This window comes from Emydura macquarii, unplaced genomic scaffold, assembly GCF_026122565.2.
Source record: "Emydura macquarii macquarii isolate MOO-44397 ecotype Brisbane River unplaced genomic scaffold, CSIRO-AGI_Emac_v2 contig_2994, whole genome shotgun sequence".
Taxonomy (NCBI): Eukaryota; Metazoa; Chordata; order Testudines; family Chelidae; genus Emydura; species Emydura macquarii.
In genome coordinates, this window is record NW_027133131.1 from 3888849 (window position 1) to 3908729 (window position 19881).

A 19881-nucleotide genomic window follows, 5' to 3' on the forward strand; every position below is an offset into this window, starting at 1 on the left:
CACCTCTTTCCTTGCGTTTAAACTGAGGTTTCAGCTTTGGGGATGGGGGTGGTTTTTGGATTTCAAGTATCCAGGAGCTGAAGAAGTTCTATTATCCCAGCTCGCAGGGCAAGCCGCTAAATGCACAGGCTGGCTGGTGCCGCACATGGGGTACGAAACGGGCACGCAGGAGCCCTGCATTCTCTGGTTGGGTCTATTACTGGCCTGCTCTGAGACCGAGGACCAGTCTCTGTGCCTCTGTTTCGCCTCTCGCGCTTTGCCTCCTAGACACCGAAGTCTTTGGGGCAGGGACTTTCTTTTACTATGGGTACGTGTCCAGTGCAAATGTGACCCGGGCTCTTACATGGGTGTTGCCGTTAGCCCCCCTCCTGGCCGCACACACACCCTTCACCCCTGAGTTTAAGGATGCTTTACACCTGAGCTAGCTGGCCCGTTGTGGGGCATTGGCTAAAACCCGAGTGAGGCTTTCATTTGGGCTAGTAACCCACCCATTTTGCAGTGTGGACACAAGCTAACGAACCACACGAGGGCCGTTTAATCCTCCAATGCCTTCCCCCAAGTCCCCTGGGCATCCAGAAGGCCAGACCAATTCACTGGGGGGGGAGAGGGGGGAAGTAGAATAGAGCGGCTCAGTTTACTTCGGCACAAAGCCCCATGGACTGTGCCTCCAGATGTCTTCTAGGGCCTATTACAAACGACACAGTCTGTAGGCACCCGCGGATCACACTGCGAAGCTGGAGCGCTCTGCTGTAACAACAGGAAGTGTGGCGGCCGAGGTGCCCATAGCAGGGCGAGCTGTGTCCCGGCTGGGGAGTTCATAAGCAAAATGCCACACAGCCGTAGCGATCGCCCTGGCAGGAGGCGACGGAGCGGGCAGGCGGAGGCTAGCCGGAGTGAAGTCTCAAAGAGAAACCGTCAGAGCTGTGTGGTGGAAGCCCTGGACTGGGATAACAGGGGCTATTCCAGGTCAGGAATGAGACACATTGGCAAAAGCGAGTGGCAGAACCGGAAAAGCCAGCAAGCTGCAGAAGGTCTGGATTAAGGCATTTGGCTGAGTTGTGTGTGTGTGAGCTCAGGACTGGAACAGCAAGGGGGTGGGTTGTGGGTTGGGATTAAGGTGTGTATTTGGCTGAGTTGCCTGTGTATGAGGCCGGGACTGGAACAGCAGAGGGTCCAGCTACTCAGGACGGAGTCAATCTGGGAGAGCTCTTGAGGGACATTTGTCCAGTGTTTGTTTGTGCTTACGCTTGCCAGTCTGGGTTGGACATATTCCTGGAGGTTTCATCACAGGACGTAATCTTTCATTAAAGATTCATCTTCAATTCCTGGAGGCTCCAGGATAATCTTGGGGGTTTGGTGACCCTCCTTGGGCTCTTCTTCTCCCTCCCTAAATAGCCCCCGAGGTATACATATCATCCTCTTCTCTTGATAGCATCGTGCGCGCTGAAATCCCATCATGGGGTGAGCAAGCACAGCCCCCACTCAGACTTCTCTTAGCACGATTAGAGGTAGCATTGCCTAATAGGCAGAGTGTGGGAGAGGGAGCTTGAGTTTTAGTCCCAGCTGTCCCACACTGGCCGTGCAGCCACAGACTTTCCAAAGCAGCTGCTGTGTAGCCAGACCTCTCTTTTTTTGGATGATCAACAGGACCCCATTGCCTTGGACCTAATTTGCAGGTGGGCTGAGCACCCACTATTCCCCTTGAAATTAATGCACCGTGTGTGTGCCTCAGTTTCCTCATCTGTGAAATGGGATTAATAGAGCAGAGCAGGGGTGAGGCCAGTCTGAGTGCTGCCCATCATTGAACAACAATTAAGTAGGAGTTTTATCAGACCCTGGGCCAGCTGTGCTTTCAGGATTAACCTGTGGTGTCCCATAAATCTCAGGATTGACTCTCTTTTTTTGCTTCTTTTTATTGACAATAAATAATACAATATGTTACAGAGATCCAAATACACAGTCTAAAATCATGTCCTTCATGCACCAAGTAAACAGGAATCGCCACCACCAGCCAATGCAGGAAAGAGCAGCTTCCCCCGGGGACGTGCTGTGGGAAAAATTGCTTTGCTGCAACTGTCTGTAGAAATCAGTCCTGTGCCTTTCTCGGCTCTTATGCAGTATCCCCATCTCTGTCTCCCCTCCAGGCACCCAATGCTTCTGTGGGATTTAATGGGAGCTCTGGGTGGACAAGGAATGCAGTCTCAGGCCTGTAGCGTGGCCTTTTGTGAAAGGTCAGGGGTATGGCGGTATTGAGATAAATACACAGCAGCAGAGCCGGGAACCAGAGCCTCTGAAGAATCCTCTACAACAAACAACCTATTCTCGCTCCTTTTTGCTTGGGGTCTTGGCTGAGCCTAAAGGCCTGAACAGAGGATGGAGAGTCATTCAGAAAGAGGCTATTTCCCCCCCTTTCCCGGGATTAATTCCTTCGAGGTAGGGCTAGTCTACACTTAAAACTCACAGCGGCCGGGCGGTATTGGTACAGCTGTGCCGCTGGAAGAGGGCGGGTGGAGCCGTGTCATGGCGACAAACGTTTTGCCGGCCTACGTGCTAGTGTAGACAAGGCCTTAATCTGCGGCGTGTGGTTCTCAGGAGAAGCTTGGGAAGGGAAGGGAAAGAAAAGAAGCAGAAGCTGGAAGTGCGGTTAGGGCTTACAGGACGTGTCGACAGGCCTATGGAGCGAGCCAGGGGCCTGGACTGTTAAGGTTACAGGGTGTCCTAGAGATCCAGGGCCTTTCCCGATGCCTCAGGTTCTCCCCCAATGGAGCAGTTGTGACCTTGTGCTTCGTGGCCAGGGAGCAATCGAATTTCCAGCCCCGGCAAGAAGACGTCTGGCCCTAGGGACAACAAAGGCTTGGGCCTGTTAATCTCACCCGTTCCCCCATTTCCTCCTTGCTGTATCTCCTTTCTTCTGTTCCCTGCTCCCCTTTCTCTGTCCCTCCCCTCCTCCCCCCGCCCATCTCTTGTGTCCCATGAGGTGTAACACTGCACAAATGTTGGCTGGGGTGGGGGAAGCCCCGACAATCTCAGCTGCTTAGGTGGGGGGTGGGGTGGGGAAGGGGGAACAACCTTGGGATGTCTCCCTGCTTCCCTGTCCCAGCCACCCCAATACCCAGTGCAGTGGGATGAGGCCTGGGCACAGCTGAATAAACCAGAAGACCTTGCTCTTTGTGGTGAGATTTGTGCTTGTTGCTCATGGGCCTTTTCATTGACTTCCCCTCCAGAAGCCAATTATGGGCCCACAATCATGGGCGGTCTATTCCCTTCAGGCCAGGCGGTCTCTGAGAGATACACACCCCTGTTAAACTCCCAGCCCACCCCACAAAAAGCTACTGAATGGCTCGTTGACCTTACAGAGGGCTGTCCACATACCCACCATCCAGGATCACGAGGGGACCCTGTTATGTTGACCATGTAAGTGAAACACTAGGTGGGCAAGGTAATATCTTTTCTTGGACCGACTTCTGTGAGGGAGAGAAAGATGCTTTTGGCCCACACAGAGCTCTTCTGCAGGTCTGGCCTCCTCCATCTCTTCCTCAGGAAGAGCTCCGTGTGTCTCTCTCACCCCCAGGAGTTGGTCCAATAAAAGATATTACCTCACCCACCTTGTCTCTCGAATGTCCTGGGAGCGACCCGGCTACATCAACACTGCACGTGACCCTGCCAGGGGCACCGTTGGCATATTAAAAGAAAAAAACAGTGGAAGTTATCCCCACCCAGTTGAGGTGGGCTGTGAAATCCAGACCAGGTTATCCCCCCTGCCACCCACCCAAAAAAAAAAAAAAGTCGGGGGGTGTTTGGCTGGGGGGAAGTGTTCGGACCTGAGGCTTGTCCCAAAGATCAAGGCCAGCAGATCAGGTATGGTTGCATCACGCTAAAAATCCTTTGCTGCTGGGCATGGCTCTCTAGTCTTCGGCCAGGAATGTTTGTACCACTCACTCTCACAATCAGAGGGTATATACACAGATATCGCACGCCCCCCTTCTTTTGCAGATAGAGACTATTGGTCTTTGGGTTATAAGGCCACAGATTAAGAGTCTTGGCTTGTTCTTTGGTTTTCCCCTTCCCGCAATTGCTCTTACGGGGAGGTCAGCTCCATGGATTTTGTCGTTCGCTCCTTCTGTTCTTCCCACTCCTCTTCTGGCTCGTAGGTGCCTTTCACGATGGCTACCCTCTCGGATCTGTTCAGCGCATAGGGGAACAGGAAGTAGTTGTAAAGCAGGGAGGCCAGGATTGCGCCGATGATGGGGCCGAACCAGAAGACCTGAGAAGCCAAGGGTAGAATGAGAATGTCTAATCCTTCCATAGCGCTTTTCGGCTGTAGATCTCAAAGCACTTTATGAAGGAGATCAGTGTCATCATCCACAGTTTACAGATGGGGAAGGTGAGGCACAGGGATGCGGCTTGCCCAAAATCACACAGAGAGTCCCCGTGTACTGAGTCCCTGTCCACTTCTCTATCCAGTAGGCCACACTGCCTCCCCATTGTAGACCATGGGAAATCCCAGGGGACTTTTTCTTCCATGTTCAAACAGTGCTTAGCCATTGGCCTCTAGGTGCTAAACAATAAATACATACCCCGGGCGGGGGTGTCCCATGTCAGGTGCTATTGATAAGCTGCTTCTCTGCCCACCCGTGCCACTATCTTGTAGCCCCAGTTTGATCATGTTACTTTCTGGTTGACCAATCCTGTCTCTCCTAGCTATGGCCTCCTTCAGTTGTCATCCCCTAGCAGATCCCCCCCTCTGCCCCAAATTCCTTAGTGCTCAAACACCCCCCTCCCCTGTTTCCTCAGCCCTGACCCCATTTGCTCTTGAGCTGCCAATGAGGAGTGGCTCAGTCCAACCAGCAACCAGCTGTGGTGCCTTCGCTATTCTCTGCCGGGCAGTGAGCCGGAGGGGAATTCTTACCCAGTGAGCAGGGCTGAATCTTTTCATGATGACGGCGGGTGCAAAGGATCGTGCTGGGTTCATGGAGCAGCCGGTGAAGTAGATCTGTAAAGGGACATGGGGAATTAAGATGGATCAGGTTTCCCTTCCTTCTGCAATCAGGGCATTGCTCCATTGTGGGAGGTGAGACTGGCGTAACTGGGGGTTTCCCCCACGACCTGTGCTCCATTCCTGACTCATTCCTTACAGGGCTTCACCATATTTAGCATTGCCCCATTGACTGCTAGGATTCGTGCTGGGAGAGGCTGGGATTGGAGCAGCTGTCATTCCCCCTCCTCACGTTTGGGGCTCCTGCCCCGCTGCCTACAGCGCCTCCTGCTGGGAGCTCCCTCCAACAGCTGGCACGGCAGCCCTGCTATTTATAGTGCCGCCTAGGATGAGATGAGCTGGGAGTTCCCTGGGTGGCCAGCTCTCCTGCCTGGTTACCCGGATTCCAGAGCAGACACTCACCCCAACCAGGTGACCCAGGGTGACCGACAGGCCGATGGACAATGCTGGGGAGCCTAAGGCGTCGGTCCGGCGTTTATCGGTGGAGGCAAAGATGCACATGGCCAGCTGGAAGGTGAGGATGATCTCCACCACCAGGGCCTGGCCTGGGGACGTGTTGTTGTTGAGCTGCAAATGAAGAACAAGCACAAACATTACGTGGCCGCTGAGCTGAGCCGGACAGAAGGGTTTTGCTACCCAGAGCTGTTTACACTGAGAATGGAATTTCCTTCGTAAGAAATGGTTCAAATTCCCAGCAAGGAGATGCCACTGGATTGATCAGTTTATCTATACCCATGCTGCACCCCCCATCTATCTATCTAATCTGCAAGTCCCTTTCCCTCTAGGCATTTACAAATCACTTATCACCTTAAGGTATCTCTCTTTGCTAATCGGGCACCCACCCCAACTGCTTTGGAGCAGCCAGTGACCTGTCAGCTCTTCAGTGAGGGTGTGAGCAATACCTGGAGGGAGAGGTGAGGACAGGGGCTGGGGTGAAGATTCTCCCCGGTCTGGGACTATGGTGGGGAACAGTGGGGATCCAGAGGGGCTGCCGCTGGGGTGGGATGGTCCATCACCACATGTGGTCAATGCACCTGTTTTAATCTCTCCCAAACTGGCTGGCGGAAGGATCCAGCCCCCCTGGGCTGGGGTGAGGCTCTGGCCCAGTCAGGAGTGGGTGGGGGGCGTGGGGAGGAAGTGCAGGGAAGTGAAGGGCTATAAGACACTGGCTCAGGGACAAAGCTAACGGGGGAGTTTAGGGGCTTGGAGGGGCAAAAAGCAACCAGTGCGTAAAGCACAGCCCCTGAAAACCCTCCTGCGAGGCTGAAGGCTCCAAGAATCATCAGCTCTCACATGACAACCTGTCCTCCTCGTACTGGTCTGAAAGGGTGCCCAGAAAATGGTTTAGACTGGTCTAACTGGTGTTCCCACCAGCCGCACTCCCCAATATTGATCTAAGAGATCTCCCGGTGTCCCCCTCCCCCTCTCTGACCTGCTTCCAGCATTGCCCCCATATTGATCTAAGTGGGCGTCTAATCTCCCCCTCTTCCCTCCCCAAAGAACCCCCCTTCCTCCAATCTCCCCTCGGCTGGTCTAAGTGGTCTCCCAACTATCTTCTTCATGCTGGACAAAGATCTTCCAGCTACATTCCTCAGACTGGTCCAACTTCCCCTCCATAGTGGTTTTAAGGGATCTTCCGACCATCTTCGCCATGCTGGTCTAAAGAGCGCCTAACCTCCCCACCAGACTGGTTTAAGTGGGATCTTACCCCCTCCCGCCCTCCCCGTACTAGTTCAAGTGGGCTCCCCTCCAGTCCTAGCTCAGCTCCTTTCCCTGCCCTGATCTCCAGGAAGACAGGCGGAGGCTGGAGTTGAGCCCTTCTGAAAGGTGTGTGTGACTCACTCGTGCCCTCAGACTAAGAGAAGCACTTAGCAAAAACCCCACCTCATTAATTGCACGGCACAATAAATCCGTGCTGTCAGTGCAGTCCCAGCTACATTAAGGCTGTGCTCCCATTTCTCTCCATCTGCATGGATATTATTTCCAGTACTGGGGCGAACCGGCGAGGGATCCCTTAACCCTCGTGTTGGATCCAATTCCTCGCAGGAGGCTGGGAACCCATGCAGCGGGTTGCTTAAGCCACGGGCATGATTAATCCTCCCTAGGCAGGGAAGAGACTTACCGAATTGACGGCCAGGTTTCCACGGGTGTTGGCCGGGGTCACCAGGAAAAGGATGCCTGCCCCTGCGATGGCCCCGACCAGCTGGGCCACCACGTAGAACACCGTCCGCAGGAAGGAGATGTGGTTCCCCACCAACAAGGCGATGGTCACCGCCGGGTTGATGTGAGCGCCACTGACGTGACCGAACATCTGTACCAAGGTGCCGATGGCCAGGCCGAAAGATAGCGAGATCTGCAGGATGCTGGGCAGGGCCGAGGGCCACTTCAAGGCTGAGCCGAGGCCGAAGAAGACGAAGATCATGGTGGCCAGGAACTCGGCCAGGATGGCCCGGACGAAAGCCAGGGTGCAAATTTCCTTACACATGGTGGGATCGGGACGGGGTGGTTGGAGAGAAATAAGTGGTAGGCTTCTGTCTCTTGGGCTCTGCGAATAGCAGCAAGGTGCAGGGCCATATATACACAGGAGCAGCAGGGAGGTGTATTACCTAGATGATGGGTGGAGCCAAGGAACTGGCCCAGCCTCCCAAATCTTCCTGGGCAGCTGGAAAAGATTTCAGCTGAAAATAACTTCAACGCCTCTCAGGGAGTGAAGGACTCAGATGATTGGCAGGGTTTCTTTCTCCCTTTTTTCTCCAGACAATGGCCCCCTATCCGATGTCTTTGTGGTCGTTAGATAACACGTTGTGTAACCAGGCGTTGATCCCCGTCGCTGCCTCTTTGCGTCTCTCTTTCATTTTGGAACGGGCACATGTATTCGTTTTTTTGCTTCCTTAGATTTAAGGTGACAATGTCCTTATTGCTGGTTAGATTCACTGCAGGGATGGGGAAAGCTCTTCTGGTCATTTTCTCCTCTCAGGGTCAGTCCAGAGTCACTCTCATCCATGCAATTGCTGCTGATTTACACCGGCAAGTCTGTGATCAGAATCTGGCCCCTGGTGCTTAGCTGATGCAGGGTGTTAGGGGCAGAGGTGGGAGTTTTGCTAGAGGACTTATTTTGTGCAGACCAGCAATCCACATGAGGAACTCAGGAATTAGAACTGGGACTTCAAATATGCAGGAGAAATGCAGCACCTGACCTGAGGCTTTGCAGATCACAGTCGCTTGCGTGGGTCCTGTGCTCTAAAGGGAAATATTTTGCTGCTGATCTGGTCCCATCCAGCAGGTGGGTGGTTGTGGGGACAGGAGGTTAATACGCTTCTAGTCTCCCAGCTGGGGCTCAAATCCTGTTTAAGTTCCCTAGTGGAATGTGTTTTGCTGGGCTGCAGCCTAGGGCCTGCTGCGTATTGGGCATGTTCCCTGGACCCCGTGGCTTTTGCAGTCTTAGTTCAGAAGAGACTGAGCAGTGTTGAGGTGGGTTGGCAGAGCTGCACGGGAGCCGGGGGATGGAATGAGCAGGGTAATGCAGGTTGGCAGAGCACCGAATGGTGCCTCGGCTTGGAATAACAGCTGGTGCTGCTGGGAAGGCTAAAGACGGCTGGCAGAGCTGTGAGGAGCCCAGGACTGGGCCCGCGGAAGTGAACTGCATTGGCAGAGCTGGGTGGGTGCCCAGCCAAGCAATCCCAGCGAGTGGACTAGCAAAGGCCTGGCAGTCCCGTGGCAGTGGGCCGTGATTCGACTAGCAGGGGGTGCTGCAGGACGAAGGTATTGGGGAGCTTGGGGGTGGAATGGGAGTGCTGGGATGGGATCAAGCTGGGCCGGGTGCCCAGGACAGGTGTAAACAAGGCATGTTGCAGGTGAGGAGCATTGGCAGAGGTTTTTTGGAAAGCTGGATGGCAGCCTGCAAACACACGCACACTTTACTCTACTCCCTCGGCTTTCGCAAGCCATAGATTTAAACACATGCGGTAAATAAACAAAGCCCTTCTCTTTGTCTGCAGCTGAGTGTTTGCCAGCCCAGAGTAGGCAGCGGGGTGGGGGTGGGGGGCGCTGGAGAGAGTGTTACCATGGGCTGCCCTGTGCAAGGGCAGGGGAATTCTGCTACTGGTCTTTTCCCTCAGGCACAGCCAACTTTCCCATGTCTGCTTCTTAGAGGGGATCCACCTTCCTCCTCCCTCGGGCCCCTTCCTTGTCTGAGATCTGAGATACCTCTAGGGCACCCCCCGTCTCCTGCCGTTTCTCCTAGGCAATTCCAGCCAGGTATCAGAGACATGGAGGTGAAGGTGCTGGTCAGCACAGAACTCCCTGGGTGTGAAATAGCCCCTGGAACGTGTTATGGATCGGGGACGTCTCTTGCGGATTAGTGGCACCCAGAAGAAAAATCACAGGGGATCCTGGCAGTAGCAACCTATGGGTATGGGAACGAAACTGCCATTCACGGTAACACTGCTGCATCTGGCTAGCAGCCATGGCCCGTTGCTCATTGTAGTTTGAGCAATGTGCTACCCCCTCTGCCGCCTAAGTTTTCAAGAGCTCTGCCCCCACAGCCAGGGCCTGATTTTCAAAACGGCTCAGCTCCCGGCTCGGGCGCTGGATCTGCACAAGAACTTGGCACCTCGGCGGCTGAACCTTTTGCAGAGCTCTGGCTATGAGAATCCCAGCGGGAGCTGCTGGAACCTGAAAATCTCAACCTTCTTTGGGCACATCCGTAGAAGCGAAGCTCTCGGGTGAGGCCAATGCCCTGGAATCTGTCCCTGAGCCCTTTTTGAAATTCCCTGCATCTCTCTGTCCTGGCACTCATTTCGGAGGCCGGCAAGGCGCTGCGGTTTTGGGAGCACAGTTGTGTGCAGGTTGGACTAACGTTGCAGGAGGGGACTGCAGGAGTCAGGCCAGGATGCTTTCAGCAGAGGAGAGGTCGTGTGTGTGTGGCTCACCTGGTAATTTTCCGCTTTTTTTTTTTTTTTTAACCATTAACGAGGTCAAGGGTCAGATTTTGATCAATGCCAGTGTAAACCCCTAAGGTTTGAATGGGAATAATCCCAGATTTACACCTCTCTTCCCATGTCAGGCTGCTCACCCAGAGCAAAAAAAGAAAAGAAAGCGGGGGGGGGGGGACTCTAAAAGAGCAGAGGGTGAAGGTTCTGAGCTCTGTACTGCGGGAAACTGATATGGTGCTGACATTTAATTGCTGAGATCAATGGGTGGAGCAAACCCCTGGTTCACATGTAGCAGGGGAGGAAAGGCCCTCTCATGATTGCTACAAGTCCTAGAACATTTTTTTTTGTTGCAAGGTTTAGGGAGCTTTCTAGCCGAATTCCAGCTCGACTAATTACATTCCACCACCTTAACATTCTCTCTGCAGTTCATATTTTACTTGTGAAAACTTTTTTGTAGCACTGCTAATAATTGCTGTACTCCAACCCAGAGGCAGCTGCATTCCAGCAGTGAGTGAGCAACCCCTACATGGACACAGTCTGCAAACTGGTTCTATTCCCTGTAAGGCTAAAAGAGGGGAAAGACCCTTTAATTTGAGAATCAGGGACTTGTGCTTTAATAGTAAAAGAAAGCTGAATTCTGTTTCTCCTGCCCGAAGCCCTAAGCATGCAGCAAGCTGCAGTTTTAAGCATGCAGCCGCAAGGTCCTAGGTAACTATGGATTGGGTACAGCAGAATTCATAATAATCACGTTCCCCCAGCTCTGTGGATCACGAGCAGCAAGTAAAGCAAACTAAGAATCAGGTCTGCTAAACCTAATCCAGCTGGGCCATTGGCATGTTCTGGTGAAAGTTTTGCAAGCCGGTTCCTCAAGATGCCCGGGCCAAATTCCAACATGAGTAATGACCTTCTACTTCCCTTAAACCCTAGCCGCAGTTTCAGCTGGATGCCGTAAACCATTTTTCCTTTCTTGAGCTCTTATTCACAACATTGCTAGAACACAAGTACTGCTGTGTTCCACAGCAGAGGTGGCTGCATCTCCCCGACAGGTGAACGATCAACACCCATGCTGTCCATTGGGCAGTTTCAGACCCACTAGGATTTAAACAACTCAAAGGACAGTCTATGAAGGACTGTCACCCAACACCCCTTAACAATCAAACCAGAACTAGTGTAAGTGCGTGAAACTCCCTTGGCCTTTATGGAGTCCTCTTCTTCCATCAAGTCTGAATCTGACTACAAAGCTATTTCTTTGCAGGGGGGGAAACCCAGTGAATTAGGTCTGGGAGTGAAAATTCTCCAACCGGGGGCGGGAAGGCGGGCTCAGATTAATAGGGAAAACTCCCAGGAATGCAGAAGAATGGCACTTTGTGGTTGCTCTGAGGATAGGATCTGTCTTTGCCCTCCTCTCCCAACAATCTTGCTCTTAGACAAACAATGTAACCTAATAAGATCAAAACCATCCGCTTCCGGAGCTCCTTACTGCCAAAGCCTGATGGATTTGAGCAAATTAGAGCTGCCAGAGTTTTTGTCAAACTGCAAAGTTTGGCACACGTCCTTTCCCATGGAGGTGTGTGTGTTATTCAGTGAATAAATCGCTGCTTTTTGTAATCTCTGGGTGGCTGATTTCATTTTCTGACCTTCAACTGGGAAGCTACTGATTTGTAATTTCCAATCAGCCCAGATTTCGGACTGGTCAGTTTCAATGTGAGATTGCCAAACGTAGGTGGTTACACTGTAAAATTAGATTAGATTGTAAATACTCCATGAAGTAGGGACCATCTTTTTTGTTCTGGGTTTGTATAGCACAAAAGGGGGTGTTACCGCAAAATACATAACAGCATTAGGAAATCGAATCCTTTCAATGACACCTACCATCAGGATGAATGGAACGGTTCGGGGAAGTTAAACAATAAAACCTGACTCAGTTTTTAAAATTTTCAGGCATTTATTGAGCATAATAATGATAAAAGTGACACACACGCAGACAAAAATGGCAACTATCAGCAGCCCCTCCCTTCCTGCCACATGCTTCTGCCACTGGAGTATTTAATAATAGCTGCTGACAACAGATGATACATTAAAGAATATTCCATGGCAACATGGACAGGCTGTAGCAGTAATTGTATATTGAGTGAACTACTGTGTGTGTGTGTGTGTGTGGGTGTGTGTGAAGAGTGGGGTGTGTGTGAAGAGTGGGGTGTGTGTGAAGAGTGGGGTGTGTGGGTGGCTGGGTGGGGTGTCTTTCCAAATACTAGGATGTCTGAGCAAACTTTTTCTGACTGGGGGTCAGGATAATGTTATAGATTATTAAAGAAAAACCATTCCTTGTCCAGCAACAACCGCAGCCACTCTTATCTACCAGTTAAGTGGTCTGATTTCTCTTTAACGATGTGCTAAGGATTCAGGCAACAAAGATCTGATCTTCCCTTGGCAGTGTGCATAGCTATCGAAATGCACCAGTCCCTGAGCTGTCTCGCTCATTGGATTTTCAAGGTGCCTGTTACAACTGCTGGCATTAGAGATCTGATGGGATTCATGGGGCAGCGGGTGAAGTAGAACTAGGAAAATCAGTGACATGATGCAAGCGACTCCCTCCTCCATTTCCATTTTGGCACCAGTGCACCATTCTGATCTGGTGGCCGATCGCCCACCACTTTGCACTGACGGCATGGGGAATCGGACTTGATGCATGAGTACTTCCTCCCCAAGGGGTGTCTCAGGAACACAGCCAGGCGGAGATTGCTGGATGGCCCAGGCTGTCAGTCTTGCAGGTGTCAATCAACTAGGAGGCAAAGGACAAGGTGGAGGGTGAGGAATAGGTCAACAGCACTGGGTTGGCTGGGGGTTGCGTTGCTATTTATTGGGAAGGAAAATGACCCCAACAACGCAATAGATCTTTAGTCCAGTTGCAAACTGGGGGGCGGAGCTTTGTAGACCTAACATGGAGAAATGGGAATGGGGAGGGGGCACAAAAGCTGGGTGGCTAAAATGGGGGATCCTGGTATTTGAGGAGGGGCGATTGAGAGGGGTGGCACACAGAACCCTTAGCAAGAGGAAACAGGGGGAGTCCCTGAAATAGACTGGGACTGGAAGCGGGGCACCTGGGGCACTTGTGTGGGTGGGGTGGGAATGGAGGAATGCAAAGAGCCCCTTGGGTGTGTGGTACGCTTGGCCTGTAGAAACTATGATGTGCATGACTCTGTAATAATAAATCCACTCTTCCTAACGTATTGCCGTTGCTAACAGCAGTATATAGACGCAGCATAACTGAAATGCAGCCACTTTTGGGGTGGAGGCGACCAACTGGCTGTCCTCCAACATGCTGCACAGCTGCAGCCAGAGAGTGGAAATTTCAGCCAAGGATGCTGGGGGGAACCGCTGTCCTAAAAGCACCACATGAGCGCTTGAATACCCATGCAGTGCAGCAGAGACTCACCACTACACTGCACGTCATGGGCCAAATCCAGCTGGTGTAAATGGGCACAGCTCCTCTGAAGTCAAAGGCGCTGTGTGGATTTACATCAGTTGAGAACCTGGCCCAATGTCGCCTTTTACTCTCATGCAAGATGGGTGGAAAAGGACTTGATCAGAATGACTCTGTTCTGCACAGGCATCAATGCCTCTGCGAGGTGCAAGGAGCAAGATCTAGCTTCAGTGGGTGATTAGCAAGAAGATGCAGTTTGGATCTGTTCCCTGACATTCCTCCACAATTATGACTGCATTCCTGAGGCAAACCATGGAGCCCTTTCCCACTGCACAAGATGATACAATCAGCAATATCTGGTGTTATCTGCAGCATATCACCACAGGGATATCGCAGCAGGTCTCATGGCAATGAAGTGGTCCAGCAAATTAATGCCCCAACAGTAAAGATGACTTATGACAAAAGCTGGGTGGGAGATGGTTTTCCCGATCCGTGAGACTCTTCAAGATGTTGAAAAATGTGCCCCCTCTCGAATCAGGCTGAAAAATCAAAATCTTGAAAATGTTCACGAACTGAAAATCCCCCAAAAAGTTTGGATCAGGTTGGCCGAAACATTTCATCTCCGTAACTTTGAAACGTTTTCATTTTAATGTGGACCATTTCCTTATTTTTAACCTGGAATTAACTTCAATTTTGAAACCAAAAGTCATTTTGAACCAGAAACCCAAACCTTGTTCCTTTTGAAAACGTTGCAATGGGACAGTTGACAATTTCGAAACATTTCTGAAACTTTTTTTGAAACAGGAAATTCATCCAAGCCGATCCTTTCCCACAAAGCCGTTTGTTTTTGATGAATTGGCATTTTTCAATAAAAAATGCATAATCCAAAAACTCCTGATCACCTCTACATGTGACCCTCTCCACACCAAAAGCTTGACCCCGCGCCCTTTGGGACCAATGGAACTGTTTCCATTGATTCCATGTGAACCTTGGTCAGGCACATAGAGAACAGCAGCTGCAGAAATTGGCAAAAAAACTCTCTAGCCATGTCCCCATCAATGAACTTAACACCTTCAGGCTCAGCTTTGTTAGGCAGCCTCTGGAAGCAACCAGCAGGGATGCTCTGACCATGGCCATCAGCAGCTGGGACATAATATGGACACGGCTTGGAGCAAAGAGATATGGGCCTCCAAGAGAAAGGCTACTGCTGGGTTCACGTGGGTGCTGCTGATGTGCTCAGAGGTCTGCACCAAGGCTGCTGGCTGGCATGATGGATGGGAGGGGAGAAGTCCAAGGAAAGCCAGAACCCAGGACAAAGAAGACAAGCAAGAGTGTTCCAAAGAGCTCAGCAGGAAACACACAGGCAAAGCTACCTGTGCAATTTCTCCAGGCGTGGCTAGTGTGTGTCTGGACAATGGCTTCTTGCTCATCCCTCCATTTTTGTGGGGGTATGTGTGTATATATATATATAGGGGCCTCCCATAATCCAGTGCCAACTAGAGGACACTGAACGCTCTTGCCACCTCTCATCCCAGGTAGAACAGTTTCAGACTCAAAGAAGCTCCAGCCTTTCCTTTCGCTGATTAAACAGTTGCCATAAAAATGTCCCATGGCACCCTCTTCTGCGATTTATTATGTAAAGCACCCAGAAAGGATGGTGTCTTTGCAACATCTCTCTCTCTCTCTCTGTCCTTGGCTCTATGCCATTCTTGGAGGGACAAGAGAAAGGGTTTGATTCTCTTTTTGCATTGGTGTAAATCAGGAGTTGTTCTGGTGGGAGTGAGAGAGCTAAGCTAAGCAAACTCTACAGATCAAATATTTTGTTGGATGAATCAGACTCTTTATTCTGTTTGCAAATTTTCTGGGGTTTTATTTCTTTTGGCGGGGGACGGGGGGGGGGGGGGGAAGCAAATTTGCTGTTTGAATTATTATTGGTATCACAGTAGCTCTGCTGGGATTCAGGGGCATTGTTCATGCATATGATAAAAGACTAACCTTGCTCCAAAGAGTTTTCATCATAAATAGACAGGACATTTAAAAGACGTGGTAAATGAGGCACAAGGGATTAAAGCACATGCCCAAGGACACAGAGAAGATTGTGAATTTCAGTTCCACGCTAGTTTCTTGCCCACAAGAACACTGCTTTCTTTCAGCTGGAGTTGTTTGTCTTGGCTCTTGCAGAATGGCCAATTCCAATTGTTCAAAAATCATGTCAGGCCCCAAAAATCCCGAGAATGCTTTAAAAACCATAAGATTAAAATGAATTAAAGTGGGTTTCTTGTATTTGCATTTGAGTTTCCAAACCTTTTTTGGAGGGTTGTTTATGGTTTACTAGAACTGGTCCAAAATTTGCCAGCAGGACATTTTTCCGTCAGAAAATGCAGTTTCATCAAAATAGAAACTTTTCGTAGAAATGCGTTGATTGTGATGAAAAGGCTTTCGATTAAATCCTTATTGGACTGTGATGTTTTGATTTTTGATTTTATATTATCTATTTTTTTTAAAAGTAAAAATCAGATTTTGATTGACCCAAAATGAATTTTTCTGAAAAATTTTGTTTTGTAGGAAATTTTGAAATGTCAGAATTTTCCACAGAAGGGAAATGTTTGCACTTGGATGCTAAAAATAGCTGTGTAGAGGTTGCTTTGATGTTGCAATTCAGCCAGGAATCTGGCTTTTCAATCCCTCTCCCAGACTTCAGAGTTCGATCTGCAACGTTTGCACAGCTCTTTTCAGTCTGCTAGCACGTATCTGTCATCCCGGGCTGGGAGTCTCACTTCCAGATGTAGTGTAGACATATCATGAATGTCCTCTGGAGTTTAGGAGGCCAAGAAGGAATGGACCATGTTGTTGAACAAACGTAATTCTGCAGTAAGTCTTCCTGCAGGCTTAGGGGGAAGTGACATCACTGGGGAGTACTGTGTGTTCTCAGGTGCAATGGTGATTGCGTGTGCATGAAACGTCCTCTGCCATAGCTGGGGGTAATTAAAGAACTTTTCCCTCCAAGACTGTCAAGCACGTTTCCCCAGCATGAAATGATCACTGCAGAAACACATTATGTTCTGCAGAATGCCCGTGGTCCCAGAAAATCCAGTTCTGCACGTGGATCCCCCAGTGTCCCTGTTCGACTGGAAATTCAGCCGTCAAGTGCAGAGCCAATACAGGAGACCGGCCTTTGTTATCGACAAGCGGTGCCGTCTGCTCGCGGAGAATGAGGCAAGAGCGTCTTGATGCAGATGCTGGTAGGCCCTGTGGCTGGTGAGGGCCGGGCGCCAGCTGGGAAGGAGTGAAAAGACCTGGGAGGAATGAGGACTTGTAATTCTGGCCCTGAGTGGAAAGTTAGGAGGAAGGTCTCAGCGGCTTCTTTTATCTCCCCTATGCATTTTGCAAAAGCAGCAGATTCCTTTTCCCCACCTTGCACAGTGACTTCACACAAGGGGACAGTGTTAGCTTCGGGAGAGAGGGAATGGTCTGGTGTTAGAGTTTTAGCTTCCCTCTTGAGGGACTTGAGTTTTTTCTCTAGGATCTCAGGCAAGTTACTGAGCCTCTTTGTGACTCAGTTTCCCCTTGTAAAATGGGGATAATAACATTTCCCTACCTCATGGGGGCATTGTGAGTACAGATCCATTCAGAATTATGAGGTGCTTAGTTCCTATGGTGATGGAGGGCATGTGTACTTCGGAGAGCTAGAAATCCTTTCCTAGCCACAAAGAGCTGCAGCTCCAGTTCTATTTTTGGCTGGAAAATTCTTCTGTAATTTGGGCAAAAGCGGATCCCACTTTTATTTCTCTCGCTAGGGCAAAATGCTGTCCTGAATCCAGTGCTTAATTTGTGCTAGGACTTGCCAGGACTGAGCCCAGCACCCCTAGGCTTGGCAGGTCATAGCCCCAGCACCTCTGAGATTGCCATGGCAGTAAAAAAAATTGCTTGAGCCCCGGAATCTCTTTCATTTCAAATTAAGCAGTGCCTGAATCTGAAGGCTTGTGGAGGTTGGCCCTGGCAATGATAGGTTTAGCAGCAACCTTTAGGAGAACAGGACGTTTTCTAAATGAGAAATTCAATTGTTCAGGTTTGAAACAACTCTTTGTTTCAAAACGTGAGTTAATAATTGTGAACAAAAAATGAATTGAAATAAAAAATGTCAAAACTGAAACAAGTGTTTTAAAATGAAACCTCTTCATAGACACAACTGGATTCATTTGTCCGATTTTCAGTTCACAACCGTTTTGGGCCATTTTGATTTATCGTCCCCATTTGGGAGAGGAAAATTTGCTGATTTCTCAAAAATTTTCCAGTGCAGAGGGAACTGTGAGTCTGAAAGTTGTGACACGCTTCATGTTCCTTCCAGGTGATCCTGCATGACGAGGTCTGTCTGTTCGTCCAGCGGTTCCTGTTTTTCCTTCTACCCCTATAGCCTTTCACTAATACAGATGGCACAATTCCCTCTGCAATGTATTTAGAAGGTCGGAGACATTGTCAGGCTGCCAGTTGCTTTTCTACTTCTGTGCTGTGTCTAGTACACAAACTCCTGGGGGTGAATGACAAAACAGAACCAATTACAAGAATTGCATCAGTCTGAATCTGAACTCATGGAACACAGGCTATTCCCAGATTCCAGCCAAATGAATACTGGGAAGAGCTATCTATGGTTCTTATCTGGCCCACATTACCATAGTATCTGAGCACTTCAGAAGCTTTAATGTATTTATCCCTCATGACCCCTCTGAGTCTGGTGACCTGAACTTGAACTTAATGTGTTTGTCAAGAAGGCTAAGGGCACATTGGGCTACATTAGTAGGAGCATTGCCAGCAGATGGAGGGAAGTGATTATTCCCCCCTATTCGGCATTGGTGAGGCCACATTTGGAGTATTGGATCCAGTTTTGGGTCCCCCACTACAGGAAGGATGTGGACAAACTGGAGAGAGTCCAGGGGAGGGCAACAAAAATGATTAGGGGGCTGGTGCACATGACTTATGAGGAGAGGCTGAGGGAACTGGGTTTGTTTAGTCTGCAGAAGAGAAAAATGAGGGGGAATTTGATAGCAGCCTTCAACTACCTGAAAGGGGGATCCAGGGAGGATGGAGCTAGGCTGTTCTCTGTGGTAGTAGATGACAGAACTAGGAGCAATGGTCTCAAGTTGCAGTGGAGGAGGTCTAGGTTGGACATTAGGAAAAGCTTTGGTGAAGCACTGGAATGGGTTACCTAGGGAGGTGATGGAATCTCCATCCTCAGAGGTTCTTAAGGCCCGCTTGACAAAGCCCTGGCTGGGATGTTTTAGTCGGGGTTGGTCGTGCTTTGAACAGGGGGTTGGACAAGATGACCTCCTGAGGTCCCTTCCAATCCTCATCTTCTGTGATTCTATGAACTGCGTCCACGCAGTCCTCTGACTCACGTCACAAAGGGATTTGGCTCTGACCCATCCCCTAGTGTGGTCTGTGGGCCCGAAACAAGAGGGGTTATGGTTCTGATTTTTTTTTACCCTCAGCGCTCTGCAAACCAGGATTAACCCCATTAAAGTCAGAGGCTCTGATTCTCTTCTCACTCACACCACTGTAACTCCCTTTGCTTCAGTGGAGTTACTCCCGATTACCCCAGTGACAGAAAATTCAGGCTCACAGAGAATTAAGGCCCAGTTCTTAAACAGTGGTGTGATGTTGGCAGACTAGGTGCCGGCTGATGCCAAGATCCCCGTGTCTCAACTGACCCTGACAAATACGTAACTGGCTCCCCTGTGTGCCAGCGTTCTTAAAACTGGGGGGTAAAATAGGTGTCTGGGCTTTAGTGAGTGCTTGTGTGTTGCTGTCGGCGTTAATCACACATGTAGCATCTGTATCTTATCCCATCTTGTAAGGTAATATTTGAGCACTTGTATTCTGAGCCGCTGTGACTGTGTAAATCACCAAACAGGAGAGAGACATTACCTGATGGGACGTGCTGGTCTCCAGCAGAAGGAAAGTGTTGTGTCCTGCCCAGCTCAAGGGACCGTCTATAACAAAGGCAGGCTCAGCTGTGCGGCGAGAGAGATCCAGAACACCCAAGCGAACTGTCTGTGACTCCCTGATAAGGCTGTTACAGTCTCTAAGGAGTTTACACTTGAGAATTGGTCGGTGAAACCTAAGTATAGAACTCACAACTAATGTGGGGTTTGTGCCTTGCTTCTAGGCAGTCTGCCCTCAGGCTGGTACCGAAGCGCTGAAGTCACTGCAGACCCCTGGGCAACGGGGATATGAAATCTCTGAAGTTCCCGAACAACTTTTGCATTCGCTGTTACCATGTTCCTCCCATGATTTGGTCAAAAATTTTCACAACCCCCTTACATTTGCTATAAAAGCAAGATTAAAAATGTACCAAGGAGAAAAATGTTTATGTATCCCTTACATTTGCTATAAAAGAGTTTCTTTAAGATTAAAAATGTACTTGGCAACAGATGAGAGCTCAAAAAAATGTTTATGAGTATCAGGGAGCCCCTTTATCAGAGTAACTATTTATGGGGCTGCTGCAGGAAGCATTCCAGCCATGTGCCCAC

The 19881-nt window shown here is 50.0% G+C and overlaps 1 protein-coding gene and 1 long non-coding RNA gene across 2 annotated transcripts in view; one reads left to right on the plus strand and one right to left on the minus strand.

Annotated features, from left to right (window-relative positions):
• LOC137140919 (uncharacterized) overlaps positions 1-19881 on the plus strand; it is a 52719-nt gene that overhangs the window by 15943 nt on the left and 16895 nt on the right. The window lies entirely within an intron of this gene.
• On the minus strand, positions 3734-7481 carry LOC137140831 (aquaporin-5-like). The gene is made up of 4 exons (XM_067529482.1): positions 7119-7481; positions 5399-5563; positions 4910-4993; positions 3734-4264 (listed from the first exon to the last, which is right to left on the minus strand). Exons 1-4 carry the CDS (start codon positions 7479-7481, stop codon positions 4079-4081), a joined length of 798 nt encoding a protein of 265 aa, XP_067385583.1. The 3' UTR covers positions 3734-4078.